At 41.2% G+C, this 21043-nt stretch overlaps 2 protein-coding genes across 2 annotated transcripts; one reads left to right on the top strand and one right to left on the bottom strand.

Moving 5' to 3' along the window:
• Positions 1-682: 682 nt before the first annotated feature.
• On the bottom strand, positions 683-12038 carry dcaf13 (ddb1 and cul4 associated factor 13). Its single transcript, XM_020091439.2, has 11 exons — positions 11815-12038; positions 11017-11216; positions 9748-9855; positions 9553-9642; positions 8893-9048; positions 8693-8770; positions 8516-8598; positions 8143-8307; positions 6157-6292; positions 1636-1799; positions 683-1137 (listed from the first exon to the last, which is right to left on the bottom strand). The coding sequence occupies exons 1-11, from the start codon at positions 11882-11884 to the stop codon at positions 1050-1052; spliced, it is 1338 nt and encodes a 445-aa protein (XP_019946998.1). The 5' UTR covers positions 11885-12038; the 3' UTR covers positions 683-1049.
• Positions 12039-16031: 3993 nt separating this feature from the next.
• Positions 16032-20999, top strand: slc25a32b (solute carrier family 25 member 32b). Its single transcript, XM_020091445.2, has 7 exons — positions 16032-17120; positions 17337-17487; positions 17589-17674; positions 18253-18407; positions 19695-19808; positions 20018-20163; positions 20268-20999. The coding sequence occupies exons 1-7, from the start codon at positions 16925-16927 to the stop codon at positions 20389-20391; spliced, it is 972 nt and encodes a 323-aa protein (XP_019947004.1). The 5' UTR covers positions 16032-16924; the 3' UTR covers positions 20392-20999.
• The last annotated feature ends 44 nt before the right edge of the window (positions 21000-21043 follow it).

The raw sequence follows: 21043 nt of genomic DNA, 5'->3' as shown, positions 1-21043 counted from the left end.
GTGTGTAATGCAAATAAAATGTTATCATGTTTAAATTAAGAAAGGCAAAAGAAAAAAAGATGTGTTGAAAATTAAACATGGATACAGACAGGAGGGGGTTCATCACTTTAAACAGATTTGATATGTGAATATACAGAATCTGTACGTGAGGGACAAGATTCCATTTCTTGTTTGAGCAGGCTTTGGCTGCCCACACGTAAACAGTCTATGTGGAGAACCCATAGAAGTTGAACACATTGACTGAACGGCATCGGCTAACATCTTTTTCTTTTATCTTCATTCATAATCAAATGGCTGTTAGAGATTAGCCAAAATGCCGTATGGACTTAAACCACCAACAAAATGTATCACTGTTTGTCTTTTGTGTGGAAACACCTTTGACTCGTGTGATAAAAGAAAGTAGTCGGACTGTTAACACTGAACAGATGGTCTACACAGGAAGCCTCAAAATATTGGCCATTGGCCCCAGAGGCTAATTTGATGTCAGGAGATAGCTGATGGGCTCTGAGATAGGGAGGAGGTTATGACCCATGTTCCAATGTGTCTATTCATAACAGATGAATCCAGTCTTACCTTTAGACATGATGGGAAACACATCATATCACCTGAATCCTCAATGACACGAGGGACACAATTTGTTACAATTATGATGCAAACAGATTCCAAGTGAAGACACACACAGTTTAATCCATCCTTAATTTATTCAACAGTTGTGGAATCTTGGCTCCTGTGATGGAAAATGCAAACTTGCATAAAGTAAATAATGTGATTATTCCTGAAGTTAGACCAGAATCCTAACAATAAACTAATGGAAAGGCAAAGCTGTTCTCTTACTTAGTAACAGAAGGTGGAAACAACACAACATTTGTTCTTCTCGTATGAGTTGATCTGTGTCCTTGAAGTTTAGCTCCCACCTTCCCACAATGAACAAGTTGTGGTGTTTTTTATTCTCAAGTTAGATCAGTCTGAACAAGTCCCATGAGGGTGCGATCTTGAGCTCATCTCCTGCTGACAGTCCCCCGGTTCTCCATTATCTTCTCCGGCTCTGTTTATTTCAACACAGTGACGACATGCTTCTCCTTCTCAGACACCACAGGAACCGTTCCTGGTTTGCTGTGCTTGCGGACGTTCCTCTCCCTAAAAAGCAAAGAAGAGTTTAAGATTACAGGAAATTCAGGAAAGAATGGGAGGAGAGGGTGAGCAAACAGAAATGAAGAGGGAGGAACAGATTGGATATGAGACTATTGACCCAACACCTACGTCAGCAGCCGCACTAATGTACCCTTAAAATAATGCATAATACACCATGGTAAATCATTCACAAGTCCAAACACATGTCTGACATATCACTGTCCTGTCTGTAATTACAAAACAGAGCTGTGGACTGAGCTATGAATCACTGTCCACAGGGCAAACTGGAACAATCAATCCACTAAACAAGCTGTAAATGTGCATGGGAGGTCTGTTGAGACAGTGTCATGTTGGGGCAGTCCGATCTGTGTGATTTTCCATTAGGCTGGTGTGACGGCATAGATCAGTCCCCATCATCTCTGCAGGGACGTAGAGGCGACTCCATTCTTGTGGCTAAGTTCAAGGTTCAGCTCCTACAGCAACATTAACACAATGGAAACTTACTTCCTACGGCGAGCCTCCTTCATGACCCGCAGCTCTTTGGACTCGTGGTAGATGTTCTTGGGTAGATGTCGGTGGTGAGCGATGCGTCGGATCTGCGGGTGGTGCTGGAACTTCTCCTTCAGCTTCTGGCTGTAGTTGGCAGCCGCCCTCTCTCTGGGGGCCAGCTAAATGACACCACAGTGGAAGAAATGATGACAGAGAGTCAAGCAACAGGCGAAAAGTTTGGAAAAATAAAGAGGGAAAAGAGAAATGTGGCATAACAAGACAGTGTGGAGAAGACATAGCCACCCATGTCTGCAGTTCCAAAATGTATTAATGATTGATTAAGGCATCTAAAATGATGATTTCATTGATTTCTCAGAAGTCATGGATCTTGATGAAAAGAAAAATACCGCATGGTATCTTCGTCATCCTGTATATACATTTCTATGGATATATACACTGGCTCCAACCATAAAGTAGTTTGGCACATGAACCCCATACTGTTGCAAGCTTTCACAAGTTGTTTAGATTAAAGAAGACATAACACATCAGTGAATACAGAAGGTATCCGCAGGTGGAGTTTATGATTTTGGAACAATGGCTAGCCGCTTGCCCCAGTTTCCAGGGTTTGTGTTAAGCTAACAAACTGTAGCTTCATAGAGTCCAATCATCATTAGAGAGGTATTAACGGCTTCATCTTACTCCCGAAAAGAAAACAAAGATTATATTTCCAAAAATGTTGCTTCTGAGACTGACATGGCCACATGAGGTAGACACACATTGCTCTAGATAAGTGGTTTTCAACCTGGGGGTCCCGAGATAATTTCTGGGGGTCGCCAGATGGTTGTGCGGAAAAAACAATATATTTAGAAAGAACAACATATTTTGGACAGGAAATTGTTTGTATTTTATATTGAATTGTCTGCACCATAGATAAGATCTGCTGTAAAGTGAATGCAATTTAGTGCTATTTGTAAATCAGGAGGTCTGGAGTCAGGCCAGAGCGGGGCACAGGCCCGATAGTGCTGGTTGGTTGTGACTCGATTAGGTTGAGAACCACTTTTTTTTTTTTAGAACTAAAGGCTAATTCTGTAACTCATCTACTGTGAACATTATATTTCTACTGTCTCTACTGAAGATGAGAGCAGGAAGGAGAAGACGACTCTGTAGTGTTGCAACTCCTCATGAAAATGAGCCTGTGGCCTCATTACAGGTCTTCAACTTATATCATTTCATGCATCTGAGGTTCCTTTGGTGAGGTAAATGTTATCTTAAATGTCTTGACTCCAGTGATGAGTATTTTCAGAAGACAAATGTAAATCTGGGAGGTGGCGACTAAATTATTTTACATCTGCTGCTTAATCAGAGACTAAAGAGTCACGATTGTGTTTGACATCATGAAATGTTGGTGGGTAGAGTAAGCAGCAATTCCAGCTTGACAACGTCCTCATTCAGATCTGAGTTGATGTCTGTTAAAAAGTGAAGACACCAGCTCAACAACATCGCTCCCTCTCCATCTCTCATAAAAACCAGCAGTTAGCCGGACTGGCCTTGGCTCTGGCCGCTCTCATCGAAAGCTTTTATTCTAATTAAAAGCAATGATTTGTCTCTGATTCAGTTTGTTGGAGAAGACCTGTTAGATGCTGATCCTGTTGGACTACACCAACTCCCCTCAGATACACATATGTGTAGCCTGCTAAACAGTGTTTGTATAATCCCAACAAGATGAATATGAGAGAGCAGAGAATTGCACTTCACTTTGGAGGAATCGTATTTAGTGAAGCTGAGTGGATTCAATTGAAAACGCAACAGAGGTGTTGCTTTCCTCTAAACAGCACGATGCACCATGGTGAGCAAAAAAACAGCTGGAGACAAATGTAAGCAACATCAAGACAGAAATTAAAAAACTGTTGCTTAGAGAGACTGTGTGAAAATCACAGAATGCTTATTGTTGAAAGTGAAAAGGGTAAATCTTCTTCTTCTTCTTCTGGGCTACAACAAGATGCCGACTGCAATGTACATCCTGTCTACAGCTCTGGATGGAGAACAAAAATGTCGATAAACCATCCATATTTCGACAGACAACACGAACACGTCAATGATAGTGAGAATAGCGCCACACAGAACCAATTATGTGGCTGGAATAGAGTTACAGCCAGGTTAGGTTGACGCACACAGCACAGAGGTGTGGACATTTCTGATTCTTACATGCAGCACCATACGGACGTAGACGACTCTGCATCGATGCAGTGACTGAAAATAATTCGATTTAGTTGTCCGATGTCCTGCCGCTGAATAATTATACTGCTGCTTCAAGATCAGGACAGACACTCATTAAAGGTCCGGTCATCCTGTACTGAGTCTCCTGTCAGACTCTGCTTCCTCCTCACACCCACGCTGACCTGCACTCACTTTACCAATAAACCTAATAACAATTCAGAACTGACGTTTACTTTGTGTTTGTTTGATCCGCTCACACTCCTGCAGAGCCAGACAGAAGGAAAGTTTCCTCCAGAAGTTTATGAATCAGCCCTGTGATTTAACCTTATTCTTGCAGAAGAAGCATCGCCTGTTTATCCAGGAACATAAACATGAATTCAGCAGGTTTTTGTAAAGATCAGAGGAGCAGAGTCTCTTGTTGACCAGCGCAGAGTAATGCTCCTCAGTGCAGTGGCGCTGATTTGATTTATATTGCGATACATATCGCTGTCGACTGATATGAAAAAGATTATCGTGATGAGAGTTTTTTCCATATCGCCCAGCCCTATCTGTAGTTTATGAGACACATATATAAACAGAGCAACAGAGACGAGCAGACACGCTCCTGTGGACGGGAGAGGGGTTCATCCCGCAGATTGTGACGCAACGTGGTGAGACGCCGCATTTATCGAGGAACACGGGCGTTCATTTAGTGGGTTATCGTGGAGATCCTCTCTGTGTGTGGATGATTGGAGAGGAGCAGAGGGGCAGAATCACTTGTTGGGAAGTATCAGTATTGAATACTACATTTTTTAAGGAACACTAACAAACCATAAAACTGTTTTAGTAGATCACTCAAGACTCTTAATTTGTTGGTAAAACCAAATGTGAACAAGCCTGAAATGTCAGTGATAATCCCTTATTCCACAGACAAACTGTGTGAGCTGTTATAATTACAAACTATTGCAAGTGACAGACTTCTAAAGAATGTTACTATAATGGACAAAGCTACAAAATTTGCTTTGTAACAAAACCACAATTATCCTGCTATTTTATCAGGCTATAAACACCATCATATATTTATATATTCTTAATTTATGTATTTGATCGTTGGACAGTAGACACCTCAGTGTCAATCAATTCAACTGCTTCAAAAAGATTCAGTTCGTTTTCCAATATTAAATAAACAGGTAGTGATGAGTTAATTTTTCCACAACAGAGCAAATGCATTTTTATTGACTGAGAATAACTAGGAGCCGATTGATTCAACATCCTGGTCTAAAATACAAAGGATCTCATTTACACTGGGCTCAAAGGCTGCTGCCTATAAAGTTTTTTTAGGAAAAAAAGACAAGTGGTGTGTTTGCAGCAGCTGATGGAGAACTCCCCATCAGTTCAGACACGCGAGAAGCCTTGAATCAGCATTTCAGCATTTCTTGATAATTAAAGTACAACTTGATTGTTAATGCTTCATTATGGTCGGGAGTAGCCCGCTTTAAGTGATTGGCCGATTTAAACTGCTGATAGGAGCAGCCCTTGTCTGATCTCTTTAAGTGCAAAGCTTGCGAATAAATCTTCTCTCACACAGTGACAGTAAAACAAGTGCCAAAAGCGGGCCAATTTTCCACTCCGGAGCTGCATTAAGAGAATAAGCAAGAGAGAATCTGATTAGGGATGAAAGATGACTGCTGGAGATGGCACGCGAGAAGCCACGGGTCTTTATTCCCGAGTCATGACTCGTATTTGGGCCACTGACACACTCCCTGGCATTTTACTGGAGCATTATTTGTTAGTTAGTTGAGAATAGCACAGGAATGAGGCCATTGGTTCAGCTTACACAGCCAGTGTGATCTAATAAAATACATGGGGGTAGTCACTAACAAAACAAAGATATTAAATGAGAGAATGTGTAAAACAACTGCACGTGCCTTTGAGTTTTGGGTTTTTTTTGGACTTCCACCTGACACAGGAGCTGCTGTGCCAATTAGTACATTGTACTTATTGAGAGTGATTCTACCCTAAGTCAGCATTCATCAGGGCATTTGGCAACAGCAGTGCAGTAACTCCTGGCATCATCACCCACTCTACCCCAGCTGAGATGGGCGCAGGGCCATGGCAGTGTCGAAAAAATGCAGCTAACTCATAATACACGCTGAGATTATACACTGGAAGGAGATACAGTATACAGTATGTCCAGCAGAAGAGGGAAATACAGCTATTGATTGGTTGCAGACATTGTAATGAGGAATTATCAAAAAGCAGCCAATCAGAAGCAAGTCGTCTTCAGTATGAAACCATAAAAGCAGGAATGTGATGTAACAAAGACGAGGCGGGACTCACCACTCCTAGTTTCTCAGCTGCGTTGGCTTTCCACAGTCGGATGTTCATTTCATCAGAGCCACTCAGGACGTACTTGCTGTCTGACGACCACTTGGTGCAGATGACATGTTGCATGCGTTTGGTGTGGTACACTTCCCTGAATAAAATAAAAAACAACTGTGTTCAATTCCGGTGAGTCAGTGGCTGGTTTTGTTCACGCTGGCTCCATGGCTGCCATGAAACATGTATATATATATATATACCTACATGCAAGTCTCATGTGATTTCAACTGTTCCTACACCACATACCATTTATGTGGATGGCGAAGTTTGGACCTACCAACTCTGTGATGCTGTCTGGCAACATGCCCCAGTTACTGTAACACAACGTGTGTGTGTGTGTGTGTGTGTGTGTGTGTGTGTGTGTGTGTGTGTGTGTGTGTGTGTGTGTGTGTGTGTGTGTGTGTGTGTGTGTGTGTGTGTGTGTGTGTGTGCTATTTGTTCTGGAGCTTGACATGTGTATAAACAATACTGTACCATTCGGCACATAGCAACCAAACAATGGCACCGTGTTTTGGGCTAAGACGGTCAGTCAAAACAAGCACCCCCACAATAGCTTCGGGCGACTATCTACCATTATCAGCAATGTAAACCAATAGACCTTTTTTCACAGTAGGCACTGACAGTAGTCATAATAGGAAAAGCACAGGAATTATTTATAACATGAACAATGGCTCTGTTCTATTCAAGAGACCCATGACGATGTGACAATTAGCCCAAAAAAAAGCATTCAAACATCATTACTTTCAGTATTTACTCCTGAGCTTTTCCTAGTGGGACATGTGACAATGTCTTTTATGAAAACGGCCGACTACAAACAATGATAGGCCGAGGGCTAAAGCAGAATTATTTAAAGCAGGCCCATATCTGTGAAAACGAAAATCACTTTCAGTGGATATTGATGTTTTAACAGTCAAGATAACCATGTCAAATATATTTTTAACTCTAATGCCAATAAAACATTAGTCAACACGTTCTGATGATTACAAAAGAGTTATAAAGTTATTATAAAGTAAGGTTGTCACTTCTTATTAGAAATTAGAACGTGGGGGGAAAAGTTCATGATCACTGTAAGGACCTGTTTGATTTCAAAATATTCCATCTAGCAGCGCATCAGACAATCTGAAGTCGTTTGTGTCCTGATCCAGCAGAGGGCAATCACTGTTACCTTGACCCATCACCTTCCTGCAGCAGTAAGACTGTACAACCAGCTCTGCTCCCAGTAAAACTACATGCACCACCATTATGGACTGCACTTTATCACCTCTCAACTGTGCAATATTCACTGTGCCATAATCATCTTTCAGTGTAATGTAAATGGTTCATGTGCAATACATTTACTGTACATATTCTTTAACATAATATATTTCTTTACACTGTATATATTAGTTTAATTCCATTCATATGTTTCTGTATTTCTTTTATATTTCTACTTATGACTGCTCATGTCTTTTTGCTGCTGTAATATTGCAAAATTCCCCAAATGCAGGACTAATAAAAGACTTTTTATCTTATCAGTAAAGTGAGTCAGTAATGTAAGGTCGCCTGCTTTATATGGTGTTGTCAGTGACTGATGAAATGAACTGTGATTCGATAAAAAGCACATCGGGAATGCCAAATGCAGATGGAAAAAGTATTGTCATGAAGGCAAATGTTCTTATTTACAGTCAGATCCAGGTTCCAAGACAAAAGCAAAGACTCAAAATAAAAGCCCATGGGATAAGCTTTCACATGTTTTTCATTTATGTTTCTATCTAATAAAAAATCTGAGCTTTTAGTGCTTTTTTGAAGGGCATCCCAGGTCTTAATTGGTTAAAAGGAACTTGAGTCTCTGACTCCAATGTGGCACCAGAGCTGACGTGCTTCATGACTACAGACCAGTAATAACATCACAGTTAAACTATAAGGCAGAGACTAGGACTATCATTTTCCCATGGTGTTACTGACCTACTGCGGCCGGCGTCCTTGGGGAAGATGCGGAGGGTCTTGTCAAAACTGGCAGATACAAACTCTTTCCCAGTGGGAGAGTAGTCGACGTCCAGCACTGCTGAGACATGGTCCATGTGCACTGTGATTGGCTTGTTCAGGTACCTCATGTCGTATGTGTAGAGGCTGGTGAGACACAAATCGGTTTGTTTAGTGACACTGTTTACAAAAACCACTAGATGTTTTTTGTGACCAAAAATCTGAATATAAATGTCTAATTGAAAGTTTACACACTGATGGAACACTGGCTCTGGGAGTTTTTAAACAGAAGGTCCTAAGTTGAAAAAAATATTATGATGAGAACCAAAAAGATTTTCTTCATTCTCCAACTCACTTGTAGTCCTCATTTGCACAAGTAAAATAATATGCTTCCATAGGGTTCCAGCACAAAGTGTTGCTCCTCATTGTCATGATAACCTGAAAATGAAAATGTGCAGCAGTTATATTCCTTGTTCAGAAGCAGGCAGAGAAAAGAGCTCGATCCTGAAACAACCTAATGACACATGCCCACCTTTTTGAGAGGTGCCGATTCTCTCATGTCATACAGAACGATGCTTCGGTCAGAGGCACAACTTGCAAGAAGTTCAGTCTGTGGAGACACACAACCCATTTAAAAAGTATCTGTGGGGTGGCAGCTTTAGATAAGTCGGACAATAAACACTGACGCAAGATTGAACCTGGAAAACTGTGTGTGTTATCTGAGGGTCTCACCTCCACAGGGTTGAAGCGGACAGAGCTGAAGCTGTCTACGCCCCAGGTGAAGGAACGGATTGGGCTACTCCTCTGCTCGTCCCAGATGTCCACCTGCTGGCCACATGTTGCAAGCACACTATCCTTCTGATGATGGTCCAGTCCTGTGAAGACAGTCTACGAGGGACAAGAATTTTGATTTATGATGATGCAACTACAATTGTCCTTGATATTTTATAGTAACTTTATTTATAAAACGCTGTTATAAACAGTGTCACGAAGTACTTTAAAAACAGAACATGTTAAAAGCAAAGAGAATAAAACTAAAGAGAAATGAAAAATATTATTCATTTCAAAATACAGTACAGGAAAGGCACTCAGAGGGTGTATACCTCCGCCATGGCTAAGGCCCTATCTCGCCATGTTAAAGGAAGTGAGAATCAATTCGCAGACCAGCCATTTATCAAGATTTAATGGGTTCTTCCTTGCGTCATGTCCCACCCCTCCACAAAATTTCATGGAGATGGGTTCAGTAGTCTTTTCGTAATCCTGCTAACTAACTAACAAATGCTGATGAAAACATAATCTCCTTGGTGGAAGTAAAAAGTGAATAAAATGCTATGAACTTAAATCATTGAAAAGCTATCTACAACAATTATATCAGATGGTCACTGATCATACCTTGCCCAGAATAGTGTTGAGTGGCTCCTCCTCCTCTCCGTAACCTGGTGCCTCCATTTTCCACTGTTTGATTGTCTTGTCGTCACCAGCCTGTTTTACATACAGCATTCCAATGAGTCAAATAAAAGCTTGGTCAGCTTAAAAAAAGAGTATTTCTGAAAACGTTTTAATGGTGTTGTAAAAGGCAACAGTTACCGTAAAGAAGGAAGTTCCACAAAAGCGGACGACCATTCCCCGGACAAAACCTTCATGTGCTTGGAGTGTGCGGACACATTCCCGTTTGGTCAGATCCCACACCTTCACCTGAAGATCAAATTACACATCCTGTCAGTGTTGTGTGTCCAATGCCACACTTCATATTAAAGACGTTTAAAATCCAGCTTCAGAAATCCCTCTGATACTGCCAAATATGCTGGATCAGGCATCAGAAGGTTACAGTTAAAACATCGCATCCTCTCTCTGCCTGGTGCCCTTGGCTGCTTCACCTCTAGCCCGAAAAATGCGATGGATTTGTTGCAGATGTGAAGACACAGAGAACCTGTTGTGCATGTGTAAAAGGCAAACTCTGGGTAAACTCTGTAACTAATTCTTTGGATTTTACCTGCAGGTCAAGTCTGAAAAAAGCTTGAGTTTTATATTATATTAGAACAAACTGTAATTTTCTTTCCCAGGAAATCACTTCATCTTTGTCGGTCCAAAACAAATGGCAAGGACTCTTTAAGGGTGGCACTACTTAAAAATGTCTTATTTTTATAAACTGCAGCTGCATTTTAACAGCTATTTAATGGAAGCAATAAATAATAATAATACATTTTATTTCATGCCGTCTTTCTACCAAATGACACATTGCAATATCTCACTAACAAACACAGGAATAATTACAGTAATAACCAGGTGTTAAAGATGCAAAGACTAATCAGTACAACATATGAACACAGGTATATGTAAAAAGCCAAACCAAGGTTAAATTAGGTTGGGAAGCAAAGACATCTAACAGTAGATATTTGAACACAAGACTAACTAAAAGCTAAGGATAACATCTGATTAGAGAGGAATATATCAGATGTAATATATGGTATATTATTTGGATAAATGTGATGTATATTCCTGTTTTTTTATTTGTAATCTGTTTCTGCTTCTACTGTCAAACTAAATAATAGAAGATGTTCTAAGGTGTTTATTCTCTGCATTTATTTGTTTTAGGGTTAAACCTGAGCCAGGCCGTACAACAATAATAGCAATTATCACGTGCATACAGGAACAATAGCATAGAGCTCATAAAATACCTTAATGTAAGTTGTTATTTTTTTACATGCACTGGTATCTGATCGGTACTCGGGATCAGTCGATACGCAAGTCCAGGTATTTGAATCGATATCAAGAAGGGTATCGGAACATCTCTATATCAAATCACAAAAATGTAATTATCTGAAGTGACAAATGTATATCTGGGTGGCTGGTTACCTCTCCATCACAGGAGCCAGACAGCAGGGTGGAGAGGCTCCTCGTGTGCTTGGCCATGCAGTTCACACCATCCCTGTGCCCGTCCAGAGAGGCCAGGAACGGCTTGGCAAACACCCTCTCCAGCTTAGTGGCATTCAGAGCGCGGCAGTACTCTCTGTTCACCTCGAATGGATGCAGAGTTGGGTCATAGTTTCTGGGGACTAAAGACAGAGAAGTCACTTGTTAAGGAGCGGAACAACACAGTTGCATGAGGATGAAAGAAAATCGATGTTTAAAATTATTCTGCAAACTTTAATTTCAAGTGTGTTAAATTGATGAATGTGCATGAATGTGGGGATATTTTGCAGCACCCTTGTGTTTAATTAACTGTTTACTCGTGATTCACCTAATACGATATTTGGGTCCTGCACACATACTGTAAGGTAATTCAACTTTCTCGCAAGCTGTGTGCTAATGTTGTCTTTATTATAGGAGGTGAAATCAAAATCGGGTTTTATTGCCATGCAGGTTTACACAAACAAGAAATTTGCTAATCAGCAATTATAAATATAGAACATAAAAAATATACTACAAGCAAATACAAATACCATAGGCATGAGGGAAATGTGTCATCCAAGGTTTACAGACAACAACAGAAAACTATATCAAACAACGTAGCTTTAAATGCTATGTGCTACACGTGCTATGAAGTGTGTGTGTTTACTAGAATTCGTGTGTCTGTTTGATAAGCAAATACCAGTTAGCATCCTGCTAGCCACACTGTGTTTAGCCTGTCTGACTTTAGAGTTTATCACTTACCACGTTGAATGTCCAGCCTTGTTTCCCGGACATAGTCATCCGGGTTCCTCGAGAGAACTTTAACTTTCATTTGGCCGCAGGGTGAAAGAGGAAACACGCTTTGAGAAACGCACTTGTGTTATTTTAAACAACACAAATATATTAGCAAGCATTGGTTTGTCCGGCCATGTGTGTGGAAGAAGAAGAAAGTACAGTTGTCGGCGCGCTGCATTGTGGGACGCCTAGTCCTCCCGGTTGCGTCACAGAAAAGTAAAAAACGTCACAGACCGGAAATAAGACCAACAGGTCTTAAAGCGCCTCATGTATTTTTGTATAGTGTGTGTGTGTGTGTGTGTGTGTGTGTGTGTGTGTGTGTGTGTGTGTGTGTGTGTGTGTGTGTGTGTGTTTGTGTGTAAAACACACTCAACAATAAAGATTAGGTGGGACTAAATCAAATTCATAAAAATGAATAAGCATGTACATCATCACCAACATGTCACATCAGGTTAATATAAAAGATTAAATGGGTTTTAACTTTATCTAAATACACTTTCAATCTGTAGACTGACTGTTGCTACATGAGTTCATGTAGGGCAGACATGTCAGACTCAAAGCGATATAATATCACATGTCTATCTTAGCTGGCCTGCCGGTAAATAGGACGCACACTTAGGCCGATCCATGGTTACGCAGTGCCCGGCTGCACGCATACTGAGTGAGCGCTCCTCTCCACTCACTCACAGAGCATTTGGTGTTATTAAATTATTTTCCCAGCGTTCCAGAGATCCCAGTGCCTGTCCCGTCAAGTTATCGCTGCATGGTATAGTTTGAAAATAAAGTTTCCATGTGGAAAAATGAGCAGAAGAAATGGTCAGTGAGGTGACCTTGACCTCACTGACCTTGACAACCAACGGCATTTCACAACATTTGTGCATCTTTCTCCTGCCTCAGATTCCAGTAAGACGTGTATTCACGAGCTCTGTCTGTTCTTTCTAAAAGTTTGGAGAAGTGTCAGATCTGCCAAGTTTTGGTTGTCTGACAGAGGAAGTCGACCAAGCAGCGCAAGTGGAGAAAGAGATCCTTCTCTGAAGTTCTGCAGCCGGGAGGCTTCGCCCCCTACCAGAGGAAGAGGACGACCGCTGGGGAAGAGCTGAACAACCCCGAGGCTCCTCGCTATGGAGGACCAGAAATGACTTAAGTATAAATAAATAAATAAATAAATGTATGAATAAATATGGAAATAAATAAATACATGTCTTAATTTTATTTCCACATTTATTAATTTCTGTATTTCTATGTCCATATGCAAATGAGTAAAGGCAGTCCTAACCTCAGTCTTGAGCAGGATTGGTAAAGTAAAGTGAATGGAGTGGCTTGGCATAGGAGGCCTGCAGAGGAGTGGAGTCCTTCCTCACTTTTACAGCGAAATGTCCAGACAAAGTGCCCCAGACATTTTGGTTGTTCACACCGGTGGCCATGATCTTGGACTCATGCCAGCCAAGAAACTGTAAAGAACATGTATGTAATTATTATTAGTAGTAGTATTGTTTTTATTATTGTGTAAGTACTGAAAGCACTGACTTTAGGTGTGAACAAATACAGTGGTGTAAAGAGTACTCTGATGTAAAGTAAGACTAAGCATAAATGGAAATATTCAAGTACAAATGAGTACAGTAATGTGGTTCAATCAACAGTTTGCATCACAGCAGATACATTACATAAATTGTTCATTATAAACATTTTGTGTTATCATACCCTTAATAAATGCAAGCGCTGGAAGACTTTCAATAATCTTTGGTGCAAGACTTAGAATAAAAGGAATCTATTTGAATATAAAATAATCCTAGTGATGTTTTTATTAGTGTGTTTTATTTAAATTGTACAAATTGTTGTTTTCTTCACCCTAGAATGGACCCTTTACATTTAAATACATTATATTTAAATCAGGAGCAGATCTCAAAATCACTATTTTGATTAAGTTATTTCAGATTTTTATTTCAAAACATTTCAAAACATTTTCTGTGGATATAATGCTTCCCTGTTTTCCATTTGCAGTCATCCTTCACCTGCACAGATGATATTTGTTATGTTACCTTTCAATCAGACAGATATTTCCACTGCCTGAATCCAGTGCATGGACTTCATCTCTACTGTGGCACCAAGACAACTTGCTTGCCAAAAAGAAAACAGAAACTGTGTCATTTAAGCCAAATTGCAATGGATGCAGAAAGTCTCAAACATCACCATTAAGTCTCTTGCAGCTGTCATTCAAGAGGTTTTATAAATATGGTTTATTCTCTGTCAGTCCCTTGGAAAACTAAATATTGAAAAGTGGTTGCAGGTTGTATATGGCTTTGTCTCCCCCCTGGTAAACTAGTTATTTTACCTAATTGAACAGCCAAAGAGCATTGCTGCCTGATCTTGTGAAGTTCCTCCACCTCGATCCCTTGGCCACGCAATCACCGTAGAAATGGAGGGAGATTTGGTAGGAATGCATGACGTGTCAAACTGCCCACTTTCTTATTCCTGCCAGATAAAGGGCTGAAATATCCTGAGTGAGAAGGTTACGAAGCCAACCGTGACCTCTGACCTTCCAGTGGGGGGAGAGAGACAGAGAGAGAGAGAGAGAGAGAGACAGAGAGAGAGAGAGAGAGAGAGTGCTGAATGAGAAAACTCTCCTGGCTGGTTCGCCTTCACACGAGGTGTCACAGTGATCTCACGTGGCTGCAGACAGGTACTGCAGTGTCCAGCCAAAAAGGGAAAGAAAGTAAGTTGAACAGTCAAAGAGAAAATAGCTTAATTTAATTCACTTAAATTAAAATATGTACATCACATTATCCTTTACAATAGACATGTCTTTTAAACTCAGTGGTTTTCCCTCTCTTCACTGTACATTTCAATAATCTGTATAAAAAAGAAGTCCTTACAGTGACCGTCACGAATGACAAATAATTTACTCATCGTAATGATTCCCAGTGACACTTGGGCTTTAATTGGAAATTCACTGCCTGTACCAGATGTCATGAGCTTTGTGTCCTTCCAGAGAAAAAGAACAGAATCCTTGAGATTTTTTGATTTGCTTTGAGCTTTTACATTCACCTCATAATGTGAGGTGAACACAGTAAATTTGTTCACGGACCAAAATGAGATGAGAGCACTTTGTCCTTTCAGTGTTTGTATGTTGAAATGCTTTTGGAAAACCCTTACCTAACATCTACACACAGTTAGAGGAGCTACATATTTAATACAACAGCGAGGACACCAGCTTCAATGGAGGGGACCTTGAAAAGACAACACCACTGTTTTTGTCTCAGTCCCTCCCTGATTATGACGACAGTAACATCCTCAAACCTTTCTCCATCGTTTACCAGTAGCGATCCATACAGTGTGGCAGTCGTTATGTATCTGACCAGATCCTGCCATTATTATGAAGTTACTTACAGCAGTTGGTCCCCTTGGCTCAACAGTGTCTGAAAACAGTCAGACAAAGCAAGTCTAGCTCTGTCCAGGTAGGTAATAAAATCTAAAATAGAGGTGAAGTCAACAAATGAAAACTGTTTTATGAACACCTAACATGACAGGCACACATGGAGAGCTGCTGCACATGAGAGGATTTTCAACTCTATCCATTTGTGCAGACGTCACAGGAGCATCTTCCTCTAATTCCAACCAAGAAAGCAAATGATCTAGTTTTCCAATATTACCAAAACTGTTTCTTTAAGCCATTTGCAGTAGGCTACACTACCCGCTGTGGTGCACATTACAGTAGAGTGCACACATTTGATTTGCTTTTAAAAACAATAGGTATCAAGCTGTCATTCTATTTGTCTTTCTCTAGAATCTTCAAAACAGGTAGCAAGTTGCAATGAACAAACTTTACGTCAAAAACAATAATGTTGCCATCTCAGTCCATCGTGACCAACTTACACTTTATATAGGGGTTAGCAGATCGCAGATAGGCAGGAGTCAGACCCTTCAAGGCTACAAGCAGTAAGATATTAAAATCAATTCCAAAACTTACAGGTAACATGGTAACGTATAGCAAGGATTGCTGTAATGTGGTCACTTCATATGACAATGAAAATCACTGTTATGCTTTCAACACACAATGACCTATTTGACACTACAGATATCGACATGATCGTTATAAACACTCTATGGACACGAGACCAAAACTACTTTTATTTTGGAGGTTTGGGCCGGAAGTGATGCTCATAGATATGTCAGCTACACGCTAACTCACTTCCTGTAGCAAGGTCGAGCAGAGACCTTAACGTCACATGTTGCACAGTAACAAACCAGCACATGTCAGAAACGTGGTTCACTATCTAACGTGAAATGAACGTGAGGAGGTTTCAAGGAGCTTGTACCGGCTGTCCGCCATGTTTGAATTCTGCAGCAGTGGCTGGGAGTCATCGTCTGAGTGTTGTGGAGTAAGTTTAGCTTTAGCTGTAAACAACTTTAGCTGACTGGAGCTAGCTGACAGGAGCTAGCTGACTGGAGCTAGCTGACTGGACCAGGCTGACAGGAGCTTGCTGACAGGAGCTTGCTGACAGGAGCTAGCTGACTGGACCTAGCTGACAGGAGCTAGCTGACTGGACCTAGCTGACTGGAGCTAGCTGACAGGAGCTTGCTGACAGGAGCTTGCTGACAGGAGCTAGCTGACTGGACCTAGCTGACAGGAGCTAGCTGACTGGACCTAGCTGACTGGACCAGGCTGACAGGAGCTAGCTGACTGGACCTAGCTGACTGGACCTAGCTGACAGGAGCTAGCTGACTGGACCTAGCTGACAGGAGCTAGCTGACTGGACCTAGCTGACTGGACCTAGCTGACAGGAGCTAGCTGACAGGAGCTAGCTGACTGGACCTAGCTGACAGGAGCTAGCTGACTGGAGCTAGCTGACTGGACCTAGCTGACTGGACCTAGCTGACAGGACCTAGCTGACTGGAGCTAGCTGACAGGAGCTAGCTGACTGGACCTAGCTGACAGGAGCTAGCTGACAGGAGCTAGCTGACTGGACCTAGCTGACAGGAGCTAGCTGACTGGACCTAGCTGACTGGACCTAGCTGACAGGACCTAGCTGACATTACCTAGCTGACAGGAGCTAGCTTCGGTCAACCACCGGTAAACATGAGCCCCGCACCTGGGCATGGCTCCGTTAACGTGACAGAGAAGGGGCTGTCCAGCAAACCCGTGTCTCCACTGGGACATATCCAACACGTCTTCAGCCATGTGAGGATAGGGAACCTGGTGGCAGGACTGAGTGGGGGAGTGGTGTCCACGCTGGTGCTTCACCCACTGGACCTGGTCAAAATCCGGTTTGCAGGTACAGTGTGAAATCACGTAGAATGTAAATGTGATTGTATAGAGACCTCTGCATCGCCATAGTGGACCATCAGGGATCACAGCTACATCTGTTGTCGTTCAATGGAAATAAATGTGTGCATTATAGATCTGATATACAGGATGTTTCGGTGCGCTTGTAGAATGTGACATTAAATACAAATCTTTCGTGGTGATCTTGGATGTGTTTATATTGCAGTGAGTGACGGTTTGGAATTACGACCCAAGTACAGCAGCATAGTGCACTGTATGAGAAGTGTGTGGCAGCAGGAGGGCCTGAGAGGACTGTATCAAGGAGTGACACCCAATGTTTGGGGTGCCGGAGCATCGTGGGGTCTCTATTTCTTATTGTACGTATGTGAAAAGCACTCATACAAAACCGTCGATTCATGACATTGTTCTTGTGCCATTTGTAAAATGATGCATTAACCCAAACTGTCCTCCCTCACAGCTACAATGCAATCAAAGCGTACTTAAAGGAGGGTCGTCAAACTGAACTGACTGCCACAGAACACCTGGTGTCTGCAGCCGAAGCAGGTTAGGACCACATTTATCTGAATTCTGTTGCCTCACACACACAGACACATTCAGCTCACAGTAAACAACAGCAGCCAGATTACACTGCTCTGGGCTGGCCTCAGCTCACAGGAGATTTGTCCATTGCTGTCATGTGGGGTCACAAGAATCCATTTCCTGTTTGTCAAATTAAGTTAGGAGCTGAAAATGAGGCTTTTCATAATTTCAGTTTTAACTGCATGAAAGCAGAATTATGCTTTAGCACTCATATACGTAGATGTGTTAGTTGTGAGTCAAACTTAAAGGAATCCATATCCATCTATAATAACAGGACCTATATTATTACCATGTGACAACTTTGGTAAGAGATATACAGCATAACTTTACAACTTCACTTAAACCAGCTCGCTTCTCTAATTGATTCACGAGAACTCAACCACCTGATCCTGTCTGCAGGACTAAGATTAAGAGTTTGAAGTAGGTTGTGTTTGTTAACAGTCATGTGAGTCAATTCAAGTGACTCCTGCATGTACTTCAACGAGTATGTTTTTACATGTTCCAAGCCTCGCCAGGACCATTTCCTATTTGTCTTCACGCAGGCATCTTGACGCTCACTCTAACCAACCCAATCTGGGTCACCAAGACCCGGCTGGTGCTGCAGTACAATGCTGATCCAAACAGTAAACAATACAAAGGGATGGTTGACGCTCTGGTCAAGATCTACCGCCATGAAGGAGTGCCGGGTCTATACAAGGTTAGAGAACAGTGTAATTTTGGATAATTGTGATCCAGAAATACGAAAGGCTCATTTTTGTTTGTGGCAGATAATATTAACAATAAGTTACTTTGTTGTGGAGTGTCACTAGAGGACAAGTTGTAATAACTTGTTTCTATAACTGAATTTGCAGCACAGACTGCCCTAATGCCTTGTCCCAATTCCTCTCCCTCGGTCCTACCCCTAGATATGAAATGCCCTTTGCTGGAAGCCACAAGGGAGAGGGCTAGAAAATCATCCCGTAGGAATATTGGACACCACTCTCTACGTGATCAGCAGCCAACTAACATTATTATATTAACGACTGTTATCAACCAACATTATAATAGTGACACATCTGATAACTGCAGGACAGACGGCACAGATTGATCTAATAATCTATAAATAGTCAGTGTGTTTACTTCGGTTGTTTCTATGTAACTTTAGTCCTGTCCATAGAAACATCTGCCCTGCACTGAAAACATTATAACATGAGCAGGGATGGTTTTTTCCAACTTCATGTACAGGACATGAGAAAAACAAACATTACTTGTATCTCTCACTCAGAATGTTTAAATGCTTGTTTTGACTGCGTGAATAGTCATATTCCTGAAATGCTTGTTATGGCAATTCAATAACATTTTCATTTGCTGTGGGACAAAAATGAGATGTTCTGCTGGATTTAAAATTAAAAAATGTGTTATTTTGCAAGATTTCATTCTTAAATTTATGATTTCTCTACCCACAGCGGTCGCCATCTTGATTCGCATCGTCCATTTGTAAAGCTTTCGGGAATTTCTGTCTACTCCTTTGTTTGTGGGGGGGGGGGGTCCTGAATACACTATGTTTGAAGAGGGGTTTGAAGGTCTAGATGGCCACTACCCTTACATCACATAGACAAATGGGACCAAACTACCTCTTCATGGCCAAACTCAAAACAAAGGCGTAGGACTAAGAGGAAAGCCTTAGGGGTGAATAGGGACAGGTCCCAAGTTTTGCTTGAATGTAATGAAATTTTGTATTAGTTTATTATTTAGTAATTGCTTCACCACTAGAGGGCGTATTGTTTCCTCTGTTAGTACAACACTAACTCCTGAAAATTGTTTTAACTGGGAGGATTTTTAAACTGCATTGTGGCTCCTTCATTATTATTATCTTATCACAACAATTGTTACTGATTGTCAACCTGATAGACAGGAAGTTATGGACATTGTGTAGTTGGATGATGTGTTGATAGTAATCCATCCTGAATCAAGAGCTGATTTACATTGTGTATCCTTTCCAAAGGGTTATGTTCCTGGCCTGTTTGGCACGTCGCATGGAGCTCTGCAGTTCATGGCGTATGAGGAGTTCAAGAGAGACTACAACAAATACAAGAAAGTACCTTCAGATGCAAAGCTGGTGAGTCATTAACCCCATGAGCCACAGGCAGACTGGAAACATGCTCAGTGTAAAACTGAAGCATGAGGTTTGTATCTTTTCAGTTTAATGATGACTGAGACCACAGTTGATAACTTGCAGTTGGAGAAGAAATGACTCACCAGTTTTCCTACTCTGCTCATTTCTTAACCCCTCACCCTTTCTCTCCATTCGTCTGTCTGTGTAAACAGAATGCGATGGAGTACATCACAATGGCAGCGTTATCAAAAATATTTGCTGTCGCCACAACGTACCCATATCAGGTGGTGCGAGCTCGTCTGCAAGACCAGCACAATAAATACAATGGAGTTGTTGATGTCATAAAACGCACATGGAGGTATGATAGTGATATTCTTGATGTTTGAACTTGTTATCCTCTAATCAGTTTTCTAAATTCCAGTACAGGCTGATTCAGGCTCATTATTTTCCTTTTCTCCACAGGAACGAAGGCGCCATTGGTTTCTACAAAGGCATCATCCCCAATGTGTTACGAGTCACTCCTGCCTGCTGCATCACTTTTGTAGTTTATGAGAATGTGTCACACTTCCTGCTGGGAAGTAAATGAATGAGGCTTTAAAGGACATTGGACAGAAGCAAAGACTGAGCTTACATTTGATGTTGGTGCCACACGAAGAAACAAAGAGAAACACATCAGACTGAACACAGTACGTGTAAATGAGCCTATGTGAGAAGCATTCATTTTCACTGAAAATGAATGGAAAGAGCAGCCACACATTGGATTTTCTTTCTTTCACTGCAAGTTCATGGATTTCAGTAACTTTCTTATTCTAAACTTTCACCATGGTGGAGGGTTGTGCTGCCATTTGCCAAAATGGATTTAACGCTGTTGAGATGGATGATCAACTATGTTATTTCAAACTACGATCAATGAAATATTTCATCATATTGCAGTTATGTTTACATCTTGTGTTAGCTCACCGCAGAAAGGGACATTAGTCTGAAATGTTAAAAGCTGACCATCAACGTCACATCTCAGGTTTCTAATTGCATGCACGCACAATATTAGTTTGTCTTTTAAGTTATTTCTTTATGTGAAGAGCAAAAATAGATGTTATTGCATGTACAATATGTCATTCTTTGTTGACATTATCTTGTTTTTTTGCAGCCGATTTTAACTGTATCACTTAATAATGTTTTGTTATAAAACCCAAACTGCTTTTTCTCCATTATCTCATGTTTCATGTAGACACCTCGTG

Source organism: Paralichthys olivaceus, chromosome 13, assembly GCF_024713975.1.
Source record: "Paralichthys olivaceus isolate ysfri-2021 chromosome 13, ASM2471397v2, whole genome shotgun sequence".
Classification (NCBI taxonomy): Eukaryota; Metazoa; Chordata; class Actinopteri; order Pleuronectiformes; family Paralichthyidae; genus Paralichthys; species Paralichthys olivaceus.
The sequence above is the reverse complement of the archived record's forward strand: the minus strand, read 5'-3'. Positions and strand labels throughout refer to the sequence as shown.

Excerpts from the sequence above, each read along its gene's own strand:
- slc25a32b (XM_020091445.2), top strand. The coding sequence starts at position 16,925 with ATGAGCCCCGCACCTGGGCATGGCTCCGTTAACGTGACAGAGAAGGGG. Across the intron at positions 17,121-17,336 it reads GGTCAAAATCCGGTTTGCAG|TGAGTGACGGTTTGGAATTA; the intron begins GTACAGTGTGAA and ends TTTATATTGCAG. Across the intron at positions 17,675-18,252 it reads GGTGTCTGCAGCCGAAGCAG|GCATCTTGACGCTCACTCTA; the intron begins GTTAGGACCACA and ends GTCTTCACGCAG.
- dcaf13 (XM_020091439.2), bottom strand. The coding sequence starts at position 11,884 with ATGAAAGTTAAAGTTCTCTCGAGGAACCCGGATGACTATGTCCGGGAA. Across the intron at positions 9,856-11,016 it reads CTGGCTCCTGTGATGGAGAG|GTGAAGGTGTGGGATCTGAC; the intron begins GTAACCAGCCAC and ends TTTGATCTTCAG. Across the intron at positions 9,643-9,747 it reads GTGGAACTTCCTTCTTTACG|GCTGGTGACGACAAGACAAT; the intron begins GTAACTGTTGCC and ends TATGTAAAACAG.